At 35.2% G+C, this 19706-nt stretch overlaps 1 protein-coding gene across 1 annotated transcript in view; it reads left to right on the top strand.

The window, feature by feature from the left end:
- LOC109062733 (leucine-rich repeats and immunoglobulin-like domains protein 3) overlaps positions 1 to 19706 on the top strand; it is a 30880-nt gene that overhangs the window by 1591 nt on the left and 9583 nt on the right. The window contains 10 exon segments of the mRNA XM_042721554.1: positions 2562 to 2633; positions 2720 to 2794; positions 10428 to 10562; positions 11564 to 11707; positions 13097 to 13204; positions 14404 to 14547; positions 15521 to 15664; positions 16553 to 16633; positions 18893 to 18964; positions 19054 to 19125. Coding sequence (XP_042577488.1) covers positions 2562 to 2633; positions 2720 to 2794; positions 10428 to 10562; positions 11564 to 11707; positions 13097 to 13204; positions 14404 to 14547; positions 15521 to 15664; positions 16553 to 16633; positions 18893 to 18964; positions 19054 to 19125 — 1047 coding nt within the window.

Raw genomic sequence — 19706 nt, forward strand, 5'->3', positions numbered from 1 at the left:
TAGGGGCTCACAGGTCTTTATTTGGACTTCATTTGCATATGTTATTCTATTCATGAAGAACAAAGCCATTGTAATTAACCCCTTTGCTTTCACACTTCTCTCTTCATGCACTTTACAATTGCATTCGTTCTCGTTCGGTTGCATTGCGTTCACAAAGAGTGGGATGAAGGGATCGTCTTGTACGGGACTCAAGCTCCTTCTAGATGTTGGTTTGAAGGAGAACGAGAGAACGAGAGTCCTCGGGGCTTCCAGGGGTTCAGGAGGGGATGCTAATTTATGAGCAGCTCTGCAGCACATGTTCACGCATTAAACTGCCTGAGCTTTTGTTTCCCCCAGGCCCATTATTTCTGCTGAATTAGCAGCTAAACCCAACCAGAGATGGAAGCCATTAGGAGCCGATGTGTAGAAAGAAAGAGAGAGAGAGAGAGAGAGAAGGAGGGAGGGAGGAAAAAATCGAGGAGGAGAGAGAGAGAGGGAGGGAGGGAGAGAGAGAGAGAGAGGGAGAGAGAGAAGGAGGGGGAGAGAGAGAGAGAGAGAGGGAGAGAGAGAAGGAGGGGGAGAGAGAGAGAGAGAGAGAGAGAGAGGGAGGCCTGAAGTTTTCTGGCTGTGAAGGGCTCTCGATGCCAGAATGGAAAAATAGAAGGAAAAAGCGTTTCATGATTTACATCTGGAAAGAGCCGAGGGTTTTTTCAGCGGCGTGGAGGGTTTGGGACGGCAGCAGCTGGTTTACACCCCTTCAGCTTCATGTTTAAACTCTGAACCCACGCACACCTTTAACTCCGTGAAATACACACTGGAAAACTGATCAGTCAGTGATAATATAAGTGGAAAAACAGGTTTAAAAAATAGATTTAATGCCAGCATCTCCAAAAGGTGTTTTTAAAAATATTCTATTTATTCATTTTTGTCAGTTTTTATATTAATTTATTAAAATAAATAGATAGTTATTCCTTTTTAGACATGCTTTTTGTTAGAAATCGTTAATTTCTGTTGGATTTTTCTTTTCTTTTTTGAGTTTATATATATTTAGCACTTTTTTTTTTTGGAAATTATGTATTTATGTTTTTTGGATTTATTATTATTATCTACAAATTATTATTATTATTTTGGAATTTATTTATATTTTGGATTCGTTTTTTTATTGGTAATTATTTATTTTTATTTTTGTATCTTGTCAGAAGTTATTTTATTAAGGTGTATTTATTTTTAGACATTTTTTAAAGTATTTATTACATTTTTTTTTTTTTTTTTTTGGAAATAATTTTTTGTTGGAAACTATCTGTCTGTCTGGAAATGCATCTTGCTGATAGCATGGTAGTATATAAGTATTACTATAGAAAGCTGACCAGATCTTACAAATGATTTTTGTAACCAACAACCTGTGTGATGAATTTAAATAGTTGCAGATGTAGTATTGAAACCAGCACAAATATTAAGCACACACTCACTCAGAATGTGTGTGTGGATACGGCAGATCATGTGAAGTGTGATAAACAGGAGTGTTAATAAACTGAACACGAGTCTGAAGCGTCTATCTTATCATAACTGAGAGAGTGTGATATCTCAATGTGTTTGTGACCAATCCAACGACATTAAAACATCTGTAAACCACATCCTTTAAAATATGAAGAGTCTGAGTGTGAAATCATGACGAGTCTGCTTCACGAATCACCAGATTGATTTATCTCTGTGTAAATCAGTCAGAAAAGTAGTTCATTAATCTGGAAATCCTGTTCCATTCAGCTTCATGTTTACATCTTCGGTGTAGTAATTAAACTGTGTTTAGCTTCAGTGGAATAAAGAACAGTTTTTCGCTTAAATTAAATGATCAAACAAATCAAACAAATGATTCTTAAGAGTCGTCTCAGTGGTTTGAATCAGTCCCGCAGGTGTGTAGTTAAAGATACACATTCACAAAAGGCTTTTGCTGTTATATAAGTAGTATTTCAATAAAACCTAAAATCCAAAAGCAGACGTTTAAAAATAAAGGTTCTTTATTGGCATCCATGAAAGTGTGTCGTTCATCCAGAATGAATTCTATCATCATTTACTCACACTCAAGTTGTTCCAAACCTGTACGAGTTTCTGCTGAACACACAATAAAAGATATTTAGCAGATTGTTGGTAACCAAACAGTTGACGGTAGCCATTGATTTCCATAGTGTGAAAAAAATACTATGGAAGTCAATGGCTGCCATCAACTGTTTGTTTGCCAGCATTATTAGAAATATTTTTAACATCCATAAAACCTTTCTTTATAGTTCTTTCTATTATTACAGATAAAATTGATTGTTTAAAGACTATTCAGGGGATAGTTGGAAAGATCGGTAGATGGATGGCAACCTTTATTTTTAAGAGTTCTTTTTTAAATTGTTGCAAACTTAGTGTTTTGTTTATTTGGGATTGACTGATTCGGTTTCTGCATGTTGAAATGATCGTGTCATACGGTAAGAGTGTCGTAGCATGAGTTTATATCGCATTTTTTGTGAATGTCTAGTTTATTCTTCTTCACAGGTTCTCTTCAGAGACTGCGTCGTTTAATTCGTGTTTTTCTTTTCCAGGGATCTGAGCCATAACAAGTTACGCACGTTTCCTGAAGCGCTGCTCGCCAGTCTGCCGCAGCTCAGCGAAATGTGAGTGTGCTTTTTTGGGGTTTAGTTTTATTTTCCCCTTCAGATGTCACGGATGAATGTGTGACCGTGCGGTTTTACGTTCACAGAAAACTGAGTAACAACGAGTTTGAGTCGATCCCGGATTTGGGCCCAAACGCTGGAAACCTCAGCAGTCTGATTCTGTGAGTATGAAAGCATCGTTATCTTGATTTACTTGCACAGAAGAGTGAAACTGTGATGCTTTGGAAACATTGATCTGTCTGCTTGAGTGGCCCGATGTGAACTCGACCAATGGCGTGAGCTTGGGGGTGGGACTTTCTCTTTGACTGACCAATGGCTGCATTTTTGCATTCTGTTTGCTTCCACTAGTGGCACTTTTGAAGGATTAATGAAGTTGGATTTAAAGTCAAATCAAATTTAAAAAAGTTATACACGCAGGTGGAGAGAGAACTTGGGTTTCTTTTGAAAATGTCACTTCGTTCAGTTCGATTCAGTTCGTTCTGCAGGCACGAGTTTGTGTTTGAAAAGCACCATTGGTTGGATCTGCATGTGTCAGAACAGTTTGAATCTGGTTTTAATCTTCTTGTGAAATATACTCCATTGTCTCCTTCATTATAGTCGTATTAGTGGTTATTTACAGTCCTCCAGCAGATTCCATCGTCTTGAAAATGTGACACTTAAAATGACAGAATGATGAAATATTAATTTCCCTGGTGGAGAGGGTCTGGAGTGAATTTCTGAGCATTTCCACCTAGACCCATATCACTGTGTGTGTGTGTGTGTGTGTGAGAGAGAGAGCTCTGTGTGTGAGCATGTGTGTGTGTGAGAGAGAGAGAGAGTGTGTGTGTGTGTGAGCGAGAGCTCTGTGTGTGTGTGAGAGAGAGAGCTCTGTGTGTGTGTGTGTGTGTGTGTGAGAGAGAGAGAGAGTGTGTGTGTGTGTGAGCGAGAGCTCTGTGTGTGTGTGTGTGTGTGTGTGAGAGAGAGAGTGTGTGTGTGTGTGAGAGAGAGAGAGAGAGTGTGTGTGTGTGTGTGTGTGTGTGGTATTTCCTCTTGGACTCAGAGCACGGTTTGGCAGCGTTTGGTTGGTCTGTTGTGTGTGACGCGCCTGTGTGGAGTGTCATCTGTGTTTGAGCACTCAGTGTTAAATACATCCCACCGTAGTCCCGCTCTCAAACTACGAGACTCTTTTAACATCCAGGGCGCTTTAGTCTTGTGTTCAGAATGACATTGGACCAGTTTAATGCTTGCTTGTCAAAATCTGGTCTGAGAAGTTAAAATAGTTTAAAGTTTGAGGGTCAAGACTCAAGATTGGTAGACGGAAAGACAGATAGACTGCTGCTTCGGTCTTGTAATGATTTCTGCGTCTTTCTCTGATAGTTTTAAATACTTTCACACTGCCGACATGTTTGCTGCATTAGTGTGCGCCTCTATTTGATCGTGTTAGTCATTGTTCGGTACATATTATTCTGCCTTTTCACTTATTCAGCTGAACACCGAAAGACATATTTATACTATATACAGACAAATAATTATGGATACATAATAATCTGAACATATGGATTAGATAGATAGATTTGGATGGATAGATATGTAGTTGAATAGATGAATGGATAAATGGGTGGATATTTGGATGTTAGATAAGTAATTGGATCAATAGATAGATGGAATGGAAATGGAATGGAAATTATTTTATTTGAAACCGGGACAATGCACAAATAAACATTAAACTTGTTAAACAAGAGAATATGTCTTGGGCCAGGTTATAGCAACAATTGCTAATTTCCACCTAGATAGATAGATAGATACAGTGTTTCCCACAGCCTTACACTCTATTTGTGGCGGCACTCCCCCGCCCCCATATATACACATATATGCAAAGTCATTTTCTGCCAGCAGGAGGCGCTTTAAGAGCGGGAGAGATACAGGATTCTCCGGTAACGGCTGCAAAGTAGCGCTGAGCTCTCAAACGCTGCCTTATCAAGCATTACATGCAAAAATGAAATGAAAATGAAATCGAAAATTTTCTAACTACAGTCGGTTTCCTTCTGCAATACAGTGATATAAAAACACCCGCATCGGTTTTTGATTTTATAACGTGCAGTGCTCATGTTTATTCAATGAAGTCAAAGGCTTTTGGAAAATCTATTTGTGGCGGTCAGTTTTGATATTGTGGCGGCGTGCCACAAATAAATCAATGTGTGGGAAACCCTGAGATAGATGGATAGATGGATAGTTGGATAGATGGTTGGAATAGATAGATAGATAGATAGATAGATAGATAGATAGATAGATAGATAGATAGATAGATGGATAGTTGGATAGTTGGATAGATGGTTGGAATGGATAGATAGATAGATAGATAGATATATAGATAGACAAAAAAACAAACAAAAAGATAAATAGAAACACATAAATAAAGATGGTAGGGCTGGACAATATATCGAACGATATGATCATGCGCATCTCTTCAGTAAAGCCGGTTCCATGATTAGCGGTAAATCCCCATCACCTGCTTTCAAATGGAGCTGCAGTTAATACACAGAGCCGTAGTTCACTGAGAAGCTACCCTATATCGAGTTCATTATTGAAGATGAATCGCCTTCGATAATGAACTCGATATAGCGTAGCTTCTCAGTGAACTACGGCTCTGTGTATTAACTGCAGCTCCATTTGAAAACAGGTGATGGGGATTTACCGCTAATCATGGAACCGGCTTTACTGACGAGATGCGCATGATCATATCGTTCGATATATTGTCCAGCCCTAATAGATGGATAGTTGGATAGATGGTTGGAATGGATAGATAGAAAGATAGATAGATAGATAGATAGATAGATAGATAGATAGTGGAGGTGTAACGGTTTACAGAATTCACGGTGCGGTTCCTTTCGACACAGTGGTGTCATGGTTCGGTACGTTCGGGGGTAATTGCTTATGTCACAATGTTGGAAATATTTCTGTTTAAAACCATGAAGACGAGCCAGTGGATATTGCACACAAGAAACGTGCAAACTTTGCGCAAGAGTTACGCCGGTGAACGTCTTAATCTCAGTCAATTCACTGCAGAAAGTAAAACGGAGTGATGGAGTAATGACGGAGCTTTGGGCATCTGACGCCACGTACTCTCTCAGAGACGACGAGACCAATCTACTACCAATCTACTGTAACGGGAACTGTTTTCATTTATTCCCTTAATATTTCTAATATTACATAGTGAAAAAAATGAGAAGAAACATTTCGTGTTAAACAGGTTGTTTTTGAAAGTCGGTGCTTGAAATAGGCTAAAGCTTCTTATTTCACTGATGTTTATTGACGACTGCAGTGTTAATATTTTAATTGTAGGCCTGTAATTCATCGTATAATAGACCTGTTTAAAAATACTTTTTTTAAAAAACATTTTAATTGAGGAGTAAATAGCCCAATCTTTTGTTATCCTCGCAGCACGTCAGTTATTTGGGAATTATTGCGGGGCAAATTAATTGTTATTTTTAATTTTTTATAATAAAAGTAACTTAATAATAATAATAATAATAATAATAATAATAATAGGCCTAAAAAATAAAAATAAGAATGTAACAGGCCTACATTAATTGGAAATGCCAAATATCTTAATATTGCCAGCAATTGATGTTTTTGACAATATCTCTGGCTGTCGTCGACACAAGAATCGAATCGTTCGGTACCCAGCGGTTCAGTACGAGTATGTGTATCGCTACACCCCTAATAGATAATTGAGTGGTTGTCAGGGTGTTGCTCTGCAGTTGCTATGGTGTTCTCATTGGTTTCCTATGTGGTTGCTAGGGTGTTCTGTGTGGTTGCTAGGTGATTGAAAAGTGATGCAGTATTTCAGGACATGCAGCAAACGGTGTAACACAGGCATTATCAAAGTTCAGTCCTTCAGTCCGCCGGGTCAAATTTTCCAGCTAATTGCTCTTTAGCCGTGGCTTCACATGGCTCTTTAATTGTTCAAGGCCACAGATTCCTGTGAAACGGCTGAATTAATGGAGGTGATGCCGAGTGAATTACTCCCAGCTGTGGAGCCGAAGCCGTTTGTTTTTGGTGAGCTGAAGGGTCAAAGACGAGAGACGCTCAGTCTGAGAGACTGTTTGAATAAGAGGCAGGAGCTATACGATACCCCAGACCCCCGTTCAGCTCTCTCTCTCTCTCTCTCTCTCTCTCTCTCTCTCTCTCTCGCTCTTGTATGCAACAGTAGAACTGTGTCAAATGCATTTATACTGTGGTAGTAGGGATGGCTGATATAGGCATAAAAATATATCATGATATTTCTGGTATTTAGCGGATAATGATATCACATGCAAACTGTATCGCACACATGCTACTGTACTGCATTTATTCAGAGCGATTTATTTTGTGCACTGTACAGCCCTAACCAAACCAGTTCAAGATTGTAGAAGGAGCTCCTCATTTAGCGATATACTCCTCCTCAAGTTCACGTCCGCCTTCCGCGATGTCGCGCACAGAAATATGTCAACAACTAGACTTTATCATTATTAGCGCAGGAAGACTAATTCTTATCGTGGGGAGAGATTTCACCGGTATATCGCAAACGATAAGATATGGCCCCCCCCCCCCTTTGTGGTGTGTATATTAATGTTTATCTGCGGGCAGTACTGTTTTATTTACACTTGAGAACCACAAAAATATGCATAATAACACATCCCAAACAAGTAAAGATGGTGACGCCAGTGTCGCTCGTCCTATCATGGTAGAGTCAGATATGTTTGTTAGTTTTACTGTTTTAGTTCTAATGTAATATTAAATGTAAGACTAATTCATTTTTTATGAGCTTGCTGGTTTATATTAATATAGTTCCAAACAAAAAGAGAAAATGGGAAGCATCTCTTTGGATAAAAAGCATTCTATGAGAACCTTTTATTTTTGGCCAAATTCTGTTTTTTATTCCTCTGGATTTCCATTTTTTTCCATTTCAATTTTTCTGGATTCCGTTTTAAGGGTTAAAATAAATTTTGGGTTTCAAAAATAATGTCTAACTTATACAATAAAAATAAAAAAAATTATAAGTTTAACAAATTTCAATTTTAGTCATATTTAGCGTTTTGCATTTTTATTTGAAAGGTAATAGGGCCCTTTAAAATGTTTTATATCACGATTTGTTTAATTGCACGGCCCTACTTTAGATTTATTCTTAAAAAATTTGCCAACTTCCATAACATTCAGTGTTATGCTGTAAATTCTATTTTTATGGCTGGATTCAATGATTCTGTCCGCTTTTTTTCACACTGTGGAAATTCTAAGATTCTATAAAGGCATAAATGTACATTTAATAATTGTAAAATACTTAATTGATTGGATTGCCATGAGCACACGGTTATTGAAATTTAACGATCTTTACAGCACGAGGAAAATATGTTGAAATTGAGTTGAAGTTAATGTGTTTCAGACCTTCTCTGCTCATCTCAGAGCCAACTTCACTTCTTTCCCTTTAGTCTCATCTGCCAGAAACACACACACACACACACACACACACACACACACACACACTCTGGGGGTATGGAAAGTGTCTGCGTTGTGAAATTCAGCGAGCGTCTAGTAACTCTCATAATGCGCTGACGTGCCAAACATTCGCAGCGTTGCTTTCACAATCTGCTTTATGTGGAAATAATCTCACCCTGAGCGTTTTTCATATAACGTGTCATATATAACGCTCACAAGTGTTTGTCGTTTAGCTTGCGGCACTAAAAATACCCCGGCCCGCTCAGACTCTGATTAAACTAGCGGAGTGTAACAACCTTATTTGCCGAAAATTGGTTGAACAAATTTGAGGTGTGCGGCGGAGAGACACAATGAGCTGCTTGTTTGTCTGAACGGAGGAGGAGGGAGGGATAAAACACACACACACACACACACACACACACTCAGCAGATGTTGAAGACACACACAGAGAGAGAGTGTGTCTGGTTATTTTATGGCTGTTCATGAGGAATTACGCTGAGGTGATAAACAGGAAGTAGAATTGAGACTGAAAACACTCATTCAAACACTTTTTTTTCAAACTTATTTACAAAAACACAGTTACAAACCTACAATTTAAATAAAAATTTAAATAAAAAGTTTTTACGGTCTGAGACTCTGTTCATAAATGAGCTGCTCGACATTCCTCTCGACTTCCTTGTTTTGCCTCGGATGCTGTATTCACACGTCTGTCTCTCCAGAGGATCTGCTCCGGCACGTCCCGCGTCTTATCTCTCGCTCTCTCAACACCTTTTACTCATTCCTCCTTCACTTCACAAAAGCACAGACTTCCCATCATGCCTCTGTGCGCCGCTCAACACAACCATTTAATGCCTTGCTTTTGAAAGGTGTTTGTTTTGACCGTGGGCTTTTCTTAAACGAGAACGAGAAAGATTAGAGGTTCAGATTTCTGCCTTGAGCTGAAGATGATATATATATGTGTGTGTGTGTGTGTGTGTGTGTTCATGTAAAACTTTTGTTTAAAAATTTAAAAAGTTTAGTTAAATTAAAACTTAACATAATATATAAATAATTATGATTTATAATAACATAATATAATATGTTTAACAACATATTACTACTAAAAAAAATAATGTTGCATGGCCTGTAATGTTGCATTACAATAACTAATCATATTATTAAAAAAATTTTATTAAAAAAAAATAAAAAAAAATTAATTAAATACTTAAAAGATGGCATTAAAAAAATCTTTAAAATATACAGTCTTCATGTTGTTTCTGCATTACTTTAGAGATTTGATGTGACCTATATTTAAGCTTTCAGAGTAGTTTAAGCTCTTTTAGATTACTTTATGCTCTGTTAGACTAGTTTAGTGTTTTTTTAGACTAGTTTATGCTCCTTTAAGCTAATTTTAGACCATTTCATGGTCCTTTAGACTAGTTTAAGCTCTTTGTTGGTTTATATATATATGTTAATAAACGTTTTGTAAGCTAGATTGTCTATATATAAGTTAATAAACGTTTTGTAAGCTAGATTGTCATTGTTCTGTTTTATTGTTGTTGTGCTTTTTAATTAAAAATAACATTGAATCCATCTTTTGTTATAGTCTTAAAAAGTCAAAAGGTGTACAGATGTAAGCAAAACAGACAATTATCTTTTATTGTAAAACGTGTCAAGATCGTGAATCCGAAAGTGAAAGCATCCGAAGCCGGGCTTATAACACAGCAAAAGAACATAACCCAAACAAAGAAATACAAATCACAAACACTTATGTTTCCAAATAACTTATAAAATATAACAAAAAACCATCATAAAACATCATCAAAACACATTTGTTAACCACAAAACAAAAAAAAAAAAACTTGTGCGACTAACTGAGAAAGTCAGGCACAAAAGAGCGATCAGTGGGAGGAATGAGTCTGGAGTGATGTCCACTCTCATGACGTCAGTCCCGTGTTTATGTTGAGTTACGCTCATTCAGCTGTATAAACTCAAACCGTGTGTGAGTGTGACTGTCTGAAGGTTTAGACCTGTGATTCCAGGGAATGTTTTCAGCACGTCTGACACACAAAGGCGGCTCTGTGCCCTCCGTGTTTCTAACACAAGCAGCTCCTGCACTGCAATTTAGGAGGCGTGCAGCTCGGGAAATTGCTGGGCTCGTCAGCGGCGCTTTCACTGAGGGAATTGGCTTCATCATCCGTGTAATTGGCAGGGGTATTTTTTGTTTAAATACCTTGTTAGTAATTACCTTATAAACCAAATAACACGCTTCTGAACCCAGCGGCTGTTGTGAGGCGTGCAGCGGCGCTCTTCACCTGTGCGCTGAAATCTGCTTTCTGAATGCCTCTGCTTGTGTTTCAGAGCAAACAACAGGATCTCGAGGATCTCGGCGGAGCGGCTCAGTTCGCTGGTCGCTCTGGAGACGCTGGACCTTAGCAACAACAATATTATGGAGGTTCGCGCCGGGGCTTTTCCTCCTCTCCCTCTGAAAAACCTGTGAGTCCTTCTTCTGTTCTCAACTGACCTGCTTTCCAGAAACTGCCAGGAGTCTCACATCAGCTCACTGTGTCAGTCCTCAGTGCTCACAGTGAGCTTTCACACTAGTCTAAGCTCTTTTAGACTAGATTTTGCTCTGTTAGACTAGTTTAAGCTAATTTTAGACTAGTCTAAGCTAATTTTAGACTAGTCTATGCCCTGTTTGACTAGTTTAAGCTCTTTTAGACTAGTTTTTGCTCCGTTAGACTAGTCTAAGCTAATTTTAGACTAGTCTATGCCCTGTCTGACTAGTTTAAGCTCTTTTAGAATAGTTTATGCTCCATTAGTCTAGTTTAAGCTCTTTCAGACTAGTCTATGCCCTTTTTTGATTTATTTTAAGCTCTTTTAGACTATTTTAAGCAAAGTTTAGACTAGTTTAAGCTGTTTTTGACTAGTTTATGTTCTTTTGACAAGCATAAGCTCTTTTAAATTAGTTTATTAAACTTTTTTTTGTAAATTTAAGCTCTGTTGAACTAGTTTAAGCTTTTTAAAGACTAGTTGAAGCTTTTTTTATAGTAGTTTAAGCTTCACTATTAGATTAAACTTTTTTTAAAGATTAGTTTAGGTTTCTTTAGACTAGTTTAAGTTCATTTTAGAGTAATATACACTTTTTAAAGATTAGTTGAAGCTCTTTCAGATCAGCGTAAGATGCTTTAGACTAGTTTAAGCTCATTGTAGACTAGCTTGTTTTAAACTAGGTTGTTTTTTAATCTTTAAGTTAAATTCAAGGCCTTTTGGACTAGTTTAAGCTAATTTTAGACTCGTTTGGGTTTTTTAGACTAATTTCTTTTTTTAGTTTAAGCTTCCTTTAGAGAATAGTTTAAGCTGTTTAACACTAGTTTAAATGTTTTTTTTAGTCTAGCTTAATCTCTTGTGTGACTCAGTAGTAGTAGTTTATTGTTTGTTGCTTATTAGTTTGTTTATTACCAGATCTGTCAGTGATTACGGCTTTGTTTCTGTAGGTTGATGAATAATAACCGTATTTCCACGCTGGAGCACGGCTGCTTCAGTAACCTGTCCAGCTCGCTGCTGGTGTTAAAACTCAACAAAAACCGGCTGAGCTCCATCCCGCCCAAGATCTTCTCGCTGCCGCACCTGCAGCACCTGTAAGTGACGTCACATCCATCTCATGCGACACTAGCGCCGCACGATTCTGGATAAATTGAGAATCATGATTTTTTTGTCTCAGTTAGAGACCACAATTGTCCCACAGTTCTGAACTAAACAAAATATTTATTTTACAGTCCTTTTTAAAGTGTTTTATTAATTTTAATATATATGTATTTAAAATACTATGTATTTAATACATGAATTGAACTATAAACTTTCATCCCAGTATTTCTGTGATAATCTGTGTCCCTGGAGCACAGAAGCAGTCATCAGTAGCACAGGTACAGTACAGGTCAAAAGTTTGGAAACATTACTATTTTTAATGTTTTTGAAAGAAGTTTCTTCTGCTCATCAAGCATGCATTTATTTGATCAAAAATACAGAAAAAAATGTAATATTGTGATATATTATTACAATTTAAAATAATTGTTTTTTAAATTTATTATAATTTAAATGATCATTTATTTCTGTGATGCAAAGCTGAATTTATAATAACAATAACATAATACTCTATAAAAAACACTAATAGGATGATTCATTATCAAAGTTGGAAACAGTTCTGCTGCTTAATATTTTTTCATCAGAACATGTGATACTTTTTTAGGATACTGTGATGAAATAAAAAGTAAAAAAAAAAAAAAAAAAAAAAGAAGCTATGTTTTTTAAAATATAAATATTTTTGTAATAACAATATACACTACTGGTCAGTAATTTGGGGTCAGTCATTTTTTTCTTTCTTTTTTTTTTAAATAAAATCAATACTTTTATTCAGCAAGGATGTGTTAAATTGATAAAAAGTGATAGTAAAGAAAATATATTATTAGAATTTTTTTTTTACTTTGAATAAATGCAGTTCTTTTTAACCTTTTATTCATCAAATATATTAGTCAGCAGAAACTGTTTCCAACACTCATAATAAATCAGAATATTAGAATGATTTCTAAATGATCATGTGATAGACTGGATGTTACATGTGACACTGAAGGCTGGAGTAATGATGCTGAGAATTCAGCTTTGCATCACAGGAATAAATTATTTTTTTTTAAAGTATATTCAAATAGAAAACTATTATTTTAAGTTGTAATAATATTTCACAATATTACTGTTTTTTCTGTATTTTTGATCAAATAAATGCAGGCTTGATGAGCAGAAGAGACTTCTTTCAAAAACATTAAAATAGTAATGTTTCCAAACTTTTGTATGTATATTTGTAGCAATAGACAACAATACATTGTATGGGTCAAAATTATACATTTCTCTTTTTTGCCAAAAATCATTAGGATATTAAGTAAAGATCATGTTCCGTGCAGATATTTTGTATATTTCCTACCATAAATATATCAAAACAGCATACTTATCATTGACTGTTGTTTAACGTGTGACAGAGAGCTGAGCAGGAACCGCGTGCGGCGCATCGAGGGTCTGACGTTCCACGGCCTTCACGGCCTGCTCTCGCTGAAGATCCAGAGGAACAGGAACAACAACGAAGCCCAGTGACTAAACTTTCTCCTATCCTAACAACATGGAAGTCCTTTAACAAAAAAACCAAAAAAAAAAAAATCCACACATTATTATAACAAAAAAACCAACAGCAAAAACAAAAAAATTTCAGGGTTCCAAGGGCTCATGGAATTTCTGGATATCATGGAATTTTAAAAGGTCTATTCCAGACATTGAAAGTCAGGGAATTTTATATATATATGTGACCCTGGAGCACAAAAGCCATCATAAGTAGCACAGGTAGCCAAAAATACATTGTATGGGTCAAAATTATTGATTTTTTTTTATGCCAAAAATCATTAGGATATTAAGTAAAGATCATGTTCTGTGGAGGTATTTTGTAAATTTCCTATCGTAAATATATCAAAACTTAATTTTTGATTAGTAATATGCATTGCTAAGAACTTCATTTGAACAATTTTAAAGATGATTTTCTCAATATTTAGATTTTTTTTTGCACCCTCAGATTCCAGATTTTCAAATAGTTGTATCTCAGACAAATATTGTCCTCCTAACAAACCACACATCAATGGAGAGATTATATATTCAGCTTTCAGATGATGCATAAATCTCAATTTTGAAAACTTGACACTTAAGACTGATTTTGTGCTCCAGGGTCACATATATTTTTTGTCCAAGTCATGGAATACCAGGGAATAATCAAACTGTAATTTTTCTATAAATTTTTTTTTTTTTTTTTTTTTTTAATCTTTGCATATTTTTATTCCCTTCCTGCTCATCAACCGGCAATCACTTAAGTCAAATGCAGTCACCAGGCTGAAATAAAAACACTGAATGATGAACTTGGTGACAAAAAGAAACTCCTTCAGAGCGTTTAACCCCTGAATGAATAAAAAGTAGTATGGAAGTGCATTTAATGGGTAAAATAAAAAAAAATATATTGTGTATGTGTGTTTAACTTAGGTTTGAACTAAAAACGTATGTGAACAAGTAAACAAAGCTTGCAAATGGATGGATTTAAAGTACTGTGTGTGGCTGGTTTTTGTCTGTTCAGTGCTCAGCACAGCAGCGGCCTGTTACAGGTGATGGAAATTCAGCTTTATTCAGGGAAAGCCAGGGATTTTCACATTTGGCTTAGAGTGGGAACCCTGAAATTTGGAACCGGTTTTCGATACCCAATCCTAGTGTGACGTACGTGTGTGTGTGTGTGTGTGTGTGTGTGTGTGAGCAGGCAGCTGGAGTACAATAACCTGACGGAGGTGAGCAAAGGCTGGCTCTACGGCCTCCTGACGCTGCAGCAGCTGCATCTGTCACACAACGCCATCAGCCGCATCAAACCCGACGCCTGGGAGTTCTGCCAGAAACTCGCCGAGCTGTGAGTCTACTTCACTCTCACAGATACTCTCTCCCTCACCTCTCTGTCCCATCATGCATTAGCGCAGCGCAGGACAAGCACAACGTGTTGTGTTCTCCTGTCTAAAGTGGTCTTAAGACTGAAGCTAATAGTGTTTTGAGAGGCAAACATTATAGATGTGTTGCTGGGAATTAAAGTGATGTGTAATATTTAGACTAGTTTAAGTATTTTTAGACTACTGTAAAAAAACAAAAAAACAAATAAATTGTAAATAAAGATCTTCTTTCGTAGTATTTCTGTCTTGTTTTCTGTTACAAATATCTAAGCATTCTTAAATCATGATGCATTTTCTTGACAAGCAAAATGATTTAAGATAATAAGACTTGTTTTCTAAAAATGTTAAAATTTTGTTGGTTTTTGCTTAAAACATGAAGAAATGTCTGCTAAGGGGGCACGAAAAATAATTGTTTTCTCTTTGAATAAAGATTATTTTTCTTACCCCATTGGCAGATATTTGTTCTCGTTTTAAGCAAAAACCAACACAATTTTTATTTTCACAATAATATTTTCTGAAAACAAGACTTGATATAATTTTTAATTAAAATTAAATTCAATTAATAAAAAAAAAATAACATTTAAAAAAAAAAAACAAAATAAAAACAAATCCTAACCCTCACCCGTTTAACCTAGTACCTCGTTTAGACTAGTTTAAGCTCTTAAGTAACTATTTAATATCTTAAAATGTCAGTTTTTAAGGTTCAAAATCACAAAAAAACCAAAAACCCAAACAATAACACAATAAAACCCTCCACCACCCCAGCTCTGGATTGATGCAGTGGATAAATAATGACGTTTTTGGGCATCTGATATTCATTTAGCAAACATTTGCAAGTAAATTATTCACAAGTAAAGAGCTGCGATCAGTCCTTCATAACAGATGATGTTTAAAGCTGTGTTGTGGAATGCTGTACGTAATGCTGTCGTTGTCTGTCAGCGATCTGAGCTGGAACCAGTTGAGCCGTTTGGAGGAAGGCAGTTTCGTTGGGCTCAGCGTCCTCGAGCAGCTCCACGTCGGAAACAACCGCATCAGTTTCATCGCTGACGGAGCGTTTCGAGGCCTCAGCAACCTGCAGGCGCTGTGAGTAGAGCTTCTGAATCACCGCAGAGCCGCTTCGATCTTTATGACATGAACCAGCCTTTTTTGCTGTTTAGTTTCGATACATGGTCTTGGTTGGGCATCAAACTCTTCAGAAGAGCAAGTAAACCTGTTTTCTGAACATGCAGGTCAACAATAACCCTGTTAAGCCGGATGCATTAAATAATAGTCAGAAAAATAAAAAAAATTTAAAAGCAAGAGTTATTGTACTTTTAGACAGAATCTTATCCATCAGGCTTTTAAAGCTCGTATAGTCTGAGAAATTGTGCAGAAATGTGCAGTTTGGTGCAGATGCTGATGTTTGTTTAATGAAATTCTGATGCTTGTAATGTAAATCAATGAGATCTTTATTTCAGTACAGTAGATACTTTCATAAAATGATCTAAATATGGGAGCCTGGAGCACAAAAGCAGTCATAAGTAGCACAGGTATATTTGTAGCAATAGACAACAATACATTGAATTGGTCAAAATTATACATTTTTATTTATGCCAAAAATCATTATGATATTAGGTAAAGATCATGTTCCATGAAGATATTTTGTAAATTTCCTACCGTAGATATATCAGAACTTAATATGCATTGCTAAGAACTTCATTCGGACAACTTTAAAGGTGATTTTTCTCAATATTTAGATTTTTTTTTTTTTTTTTGCAACTTTGGAGGAAGGTCAGCAGAATTCTGTGCAGTAATCATGGTGTAATGTGTTAAAGGCAGGGATGTTAGAGAGTTTGTGACCACAGAAGAAGAAGAACAGGGGGTTGTGTTAGTATCAGGATTTGTTCTGCAAGCTGATTTTCAGCGTAACGTTCTGTCGATTCGTGTTCTCTGGGTGTGGATTTTAACAGTGTGGTTTCTCGCCTTCTCCAGAGATCTGAAGTATAATGAAATCTCGTGGACCATCGAGGACATGAACGGACCTTTCTCTGCTCTCGACAATCTGAGGAAACTGTGAGTGATCTTATTTGCTTTCTTCACTGTTTGCGATATTATCTTCGGTAATTTTCGACCTGTCCGTTTAATGCATTTGACGTACAGACCTGTTTGTCATCGCACATGATGCAGGATGACAGCTGACTGCGTGAATGTTGTTATATGAGCTTAAAATTCAAGATATGAGTGCAAAAAATGACTCTTATATTCATAGCATATGATATGGTTTAGTAATATCACACCAACAAGAGTGCTGTTTTTATCCAACATCTGCACCATTGTAAATGTGATATTGATTTATATAACAGTCCAATGAACGAGAATTAATTTTGTGTTACATTTTAGATGTAATGTTGTTTATTTTGCTTAATTTTGCGAATGAAAATAGCAGAACTGTTCAGCGTCTCCTAGCAGCACATGGTGGTGATTCATTACTGAATGAATCCTCTGTTTTGAACGAATCAAGTGAGTCAATGATGCAGTGCATTGTTCATTAAGAAAGTCACTTGCTTTCGTTTCTGAATGAATCCATTTGAGCAAATCGGTTCAGTGAATGATTCAATGACTCGCTCGCTTGTTTCATTTCTGAATTAATTAGCCGTTTGAATGAATTGGTTGTACGAATGATTCAACGACTCACTCATTGCCGCCACCTTCTGAAACTTATAGTTTCACATTGAGAGCATCATTTCATTAAAAAATAAATGTATGTATGTATATATATATATATATATATTATATATATATATATATACATATGTGTATATATATATATATATACATATATCTATATATATACATATATATATATATATCTATATATATATATATATATAATATATATATATACCTATATATATATATATATATATATATATATATATACAGTACAGGTCAAAAGTTTGGAAAACATTACTATTTTTAATGTTTTTGAAAGAAGTCTCTTCTGCTCATCAAGCCTGCATTTATTTGATCAAAAATACAGAAAAAACTGTAATATTGTGAAATATTATTACAACTTAAAATAATAGTTCTCTTTTGAATATACTTTAAAAAAAATATTTATATTCCTGTGATGCAAAGCTTGAATTTTCAGCATCATTACTCCAGCCTTCAGTGTCACATGTAACATCCAGTCATAATCACATGATCATTTAGAAATCATTCTAATATTCTGATTTATTATGAGTGTTGGAAACAGCTCTCCAATATAATATATTAAAAAAAAAAAAAAAGCAACTACACAAAAAAAAAAAAAAAAAATTTCTAATAATATATTTTCTAATAATATATTTTCTTTACTATCACTTTTTAATCAATTTAACACATCCTTGCTGAATAAAAGTATTGATTTTATTTAAAAAAAGAAAGAAAAAAATTTACTGACCAGTAGCTTCTTTTTTTTATTCATCAAAGTATCCTAAAAAAGTATCACATGTTCTGAAAAAATATTAAGCAGCAGAACTGTTTCCAACTTTGATAATGAATCATCATATTAGAATGATTTCTAAAGGATCATGTGATAATGATCCTTAAAATTCAGCTTTGGCATCACAGAAATAAATGATAATTTAAAGTATAATAAATTTAAAAACATTATTTTAAATTTGTAATAATATTTCACAATATTACTGTTTTTCTGTATTTTTGATCAAATAAAATGCAGGCTTGATGAGCAGAAGAGACTTCTTTCAAAAACATTAAAAATATTAAAAAATAAAAAATATAAAAACCTAACTAAAATATAATAATTAAATACATTTTGTTAAAAATATTTCATTCTAAAGCTACTTTTTTTTGCAATGACTAATCAATGCTTTTCTTATCTAATAACACAATAATGAATCTTTTGGGTAATTAATGTGCGATTAATTAGTGCTGGGCAACGATTAATCAATTAATGTTTATATAATATATATATTTATTATTAATATTACATAATAAATACACACATACAGTATATATATATAGAAAATATTTTTATTTATTTTATATATATATTATATGTTTAATATATAAACATAACATTTCTCTTAAATGTATACATGCATGTGTATGTATTTATATTTTATTTACATATTATATGTTTAATATATAAACATAACATTTCTCTTAAATGTATACATGCATGTGTGTGTATTTATATATACATAATAAATATACACAGCACACACACATATATATTATGTACTCAAAAACTTTTATTTTAGATACGATTAATGATAAACTAATTATTCAACACATCATTAAACTTCCATTTGTTTTTCTGTTCCTCAAGTTCCTCCAAGGCAATCGAATCCGATCGGTCACCAGGAAGTCCTTCACAGGCCTGGACCTGCTGGAGCAGCTGTGAGACTCTCTCTCAGATCTGAAGCGTTTGATGATGATGACGTGTGTTTATTAGGTTCCTAAACGTCTGTTCTCTCCTCACATCGCAGGGACTTGAGCAACAACGCCATCATGTCGGTTCAAGCCAACGCTTTCTCTCAGATGAAGAAACTCACAGAGCTGTACGTATGAAGGCTGTTCCACACCGAGCGCGATATGATCGATTGCCTTCTGCTAATTCACAGACCAGCAATGCATTTTTTCTCAGATATGTATATCATATCGTAAATGGATTTAAAATCGTGTGCAGCTCAACAGCATTAAATTAGGATTAAAAAAAAGTTTAGTTCTGTCTGTCTATAATGCTTACAAGAATACATCCTAAAATACAATTAGAGGTACAATTAGCATCAAGATACACTTGAGAATTTCTATAGAAGATTCTATTATAGGCAGACATGCACTCTTTGTTTGTTTAATAACACCACACTGCTTATAGTCATAAACATTTTTAATTGTTACAGAAATACCATGAGCTGCATGCAAACACATTGAATTTAAATTAAAGGATAAACGAGATTATTTGTCTTGCCCCATTGGCAGATATTTTTTGCAAAAACTATTACAATTTGGGTAATTTGTTTTACTTGTAAATTCAAGAATTCTTCAATATTTATACTAGAAAACAAGACAAGAATACTAAGGAAGAAAATCATTTTTTGCAGTGTGATGACGAACCAAAAGTTGTTTATCTTGATTTAAT

The sequence above is a fragment of the Cyprinus carpio genome, chromosome B4, assembly GCF_018340385.1.
Source record: "Cyprinus carpio isolate SPL01 chromosome B4, ASM1834038v1, whole genome shotgun sequence".
NCBI classification, from domain to species: domain Eukaryota; kingdom Metazoa; phylum Chordata; class Actinopteri; order Cypriniformes; family Cyprinidae; genus Cyprinus; species Cyprinus carpio.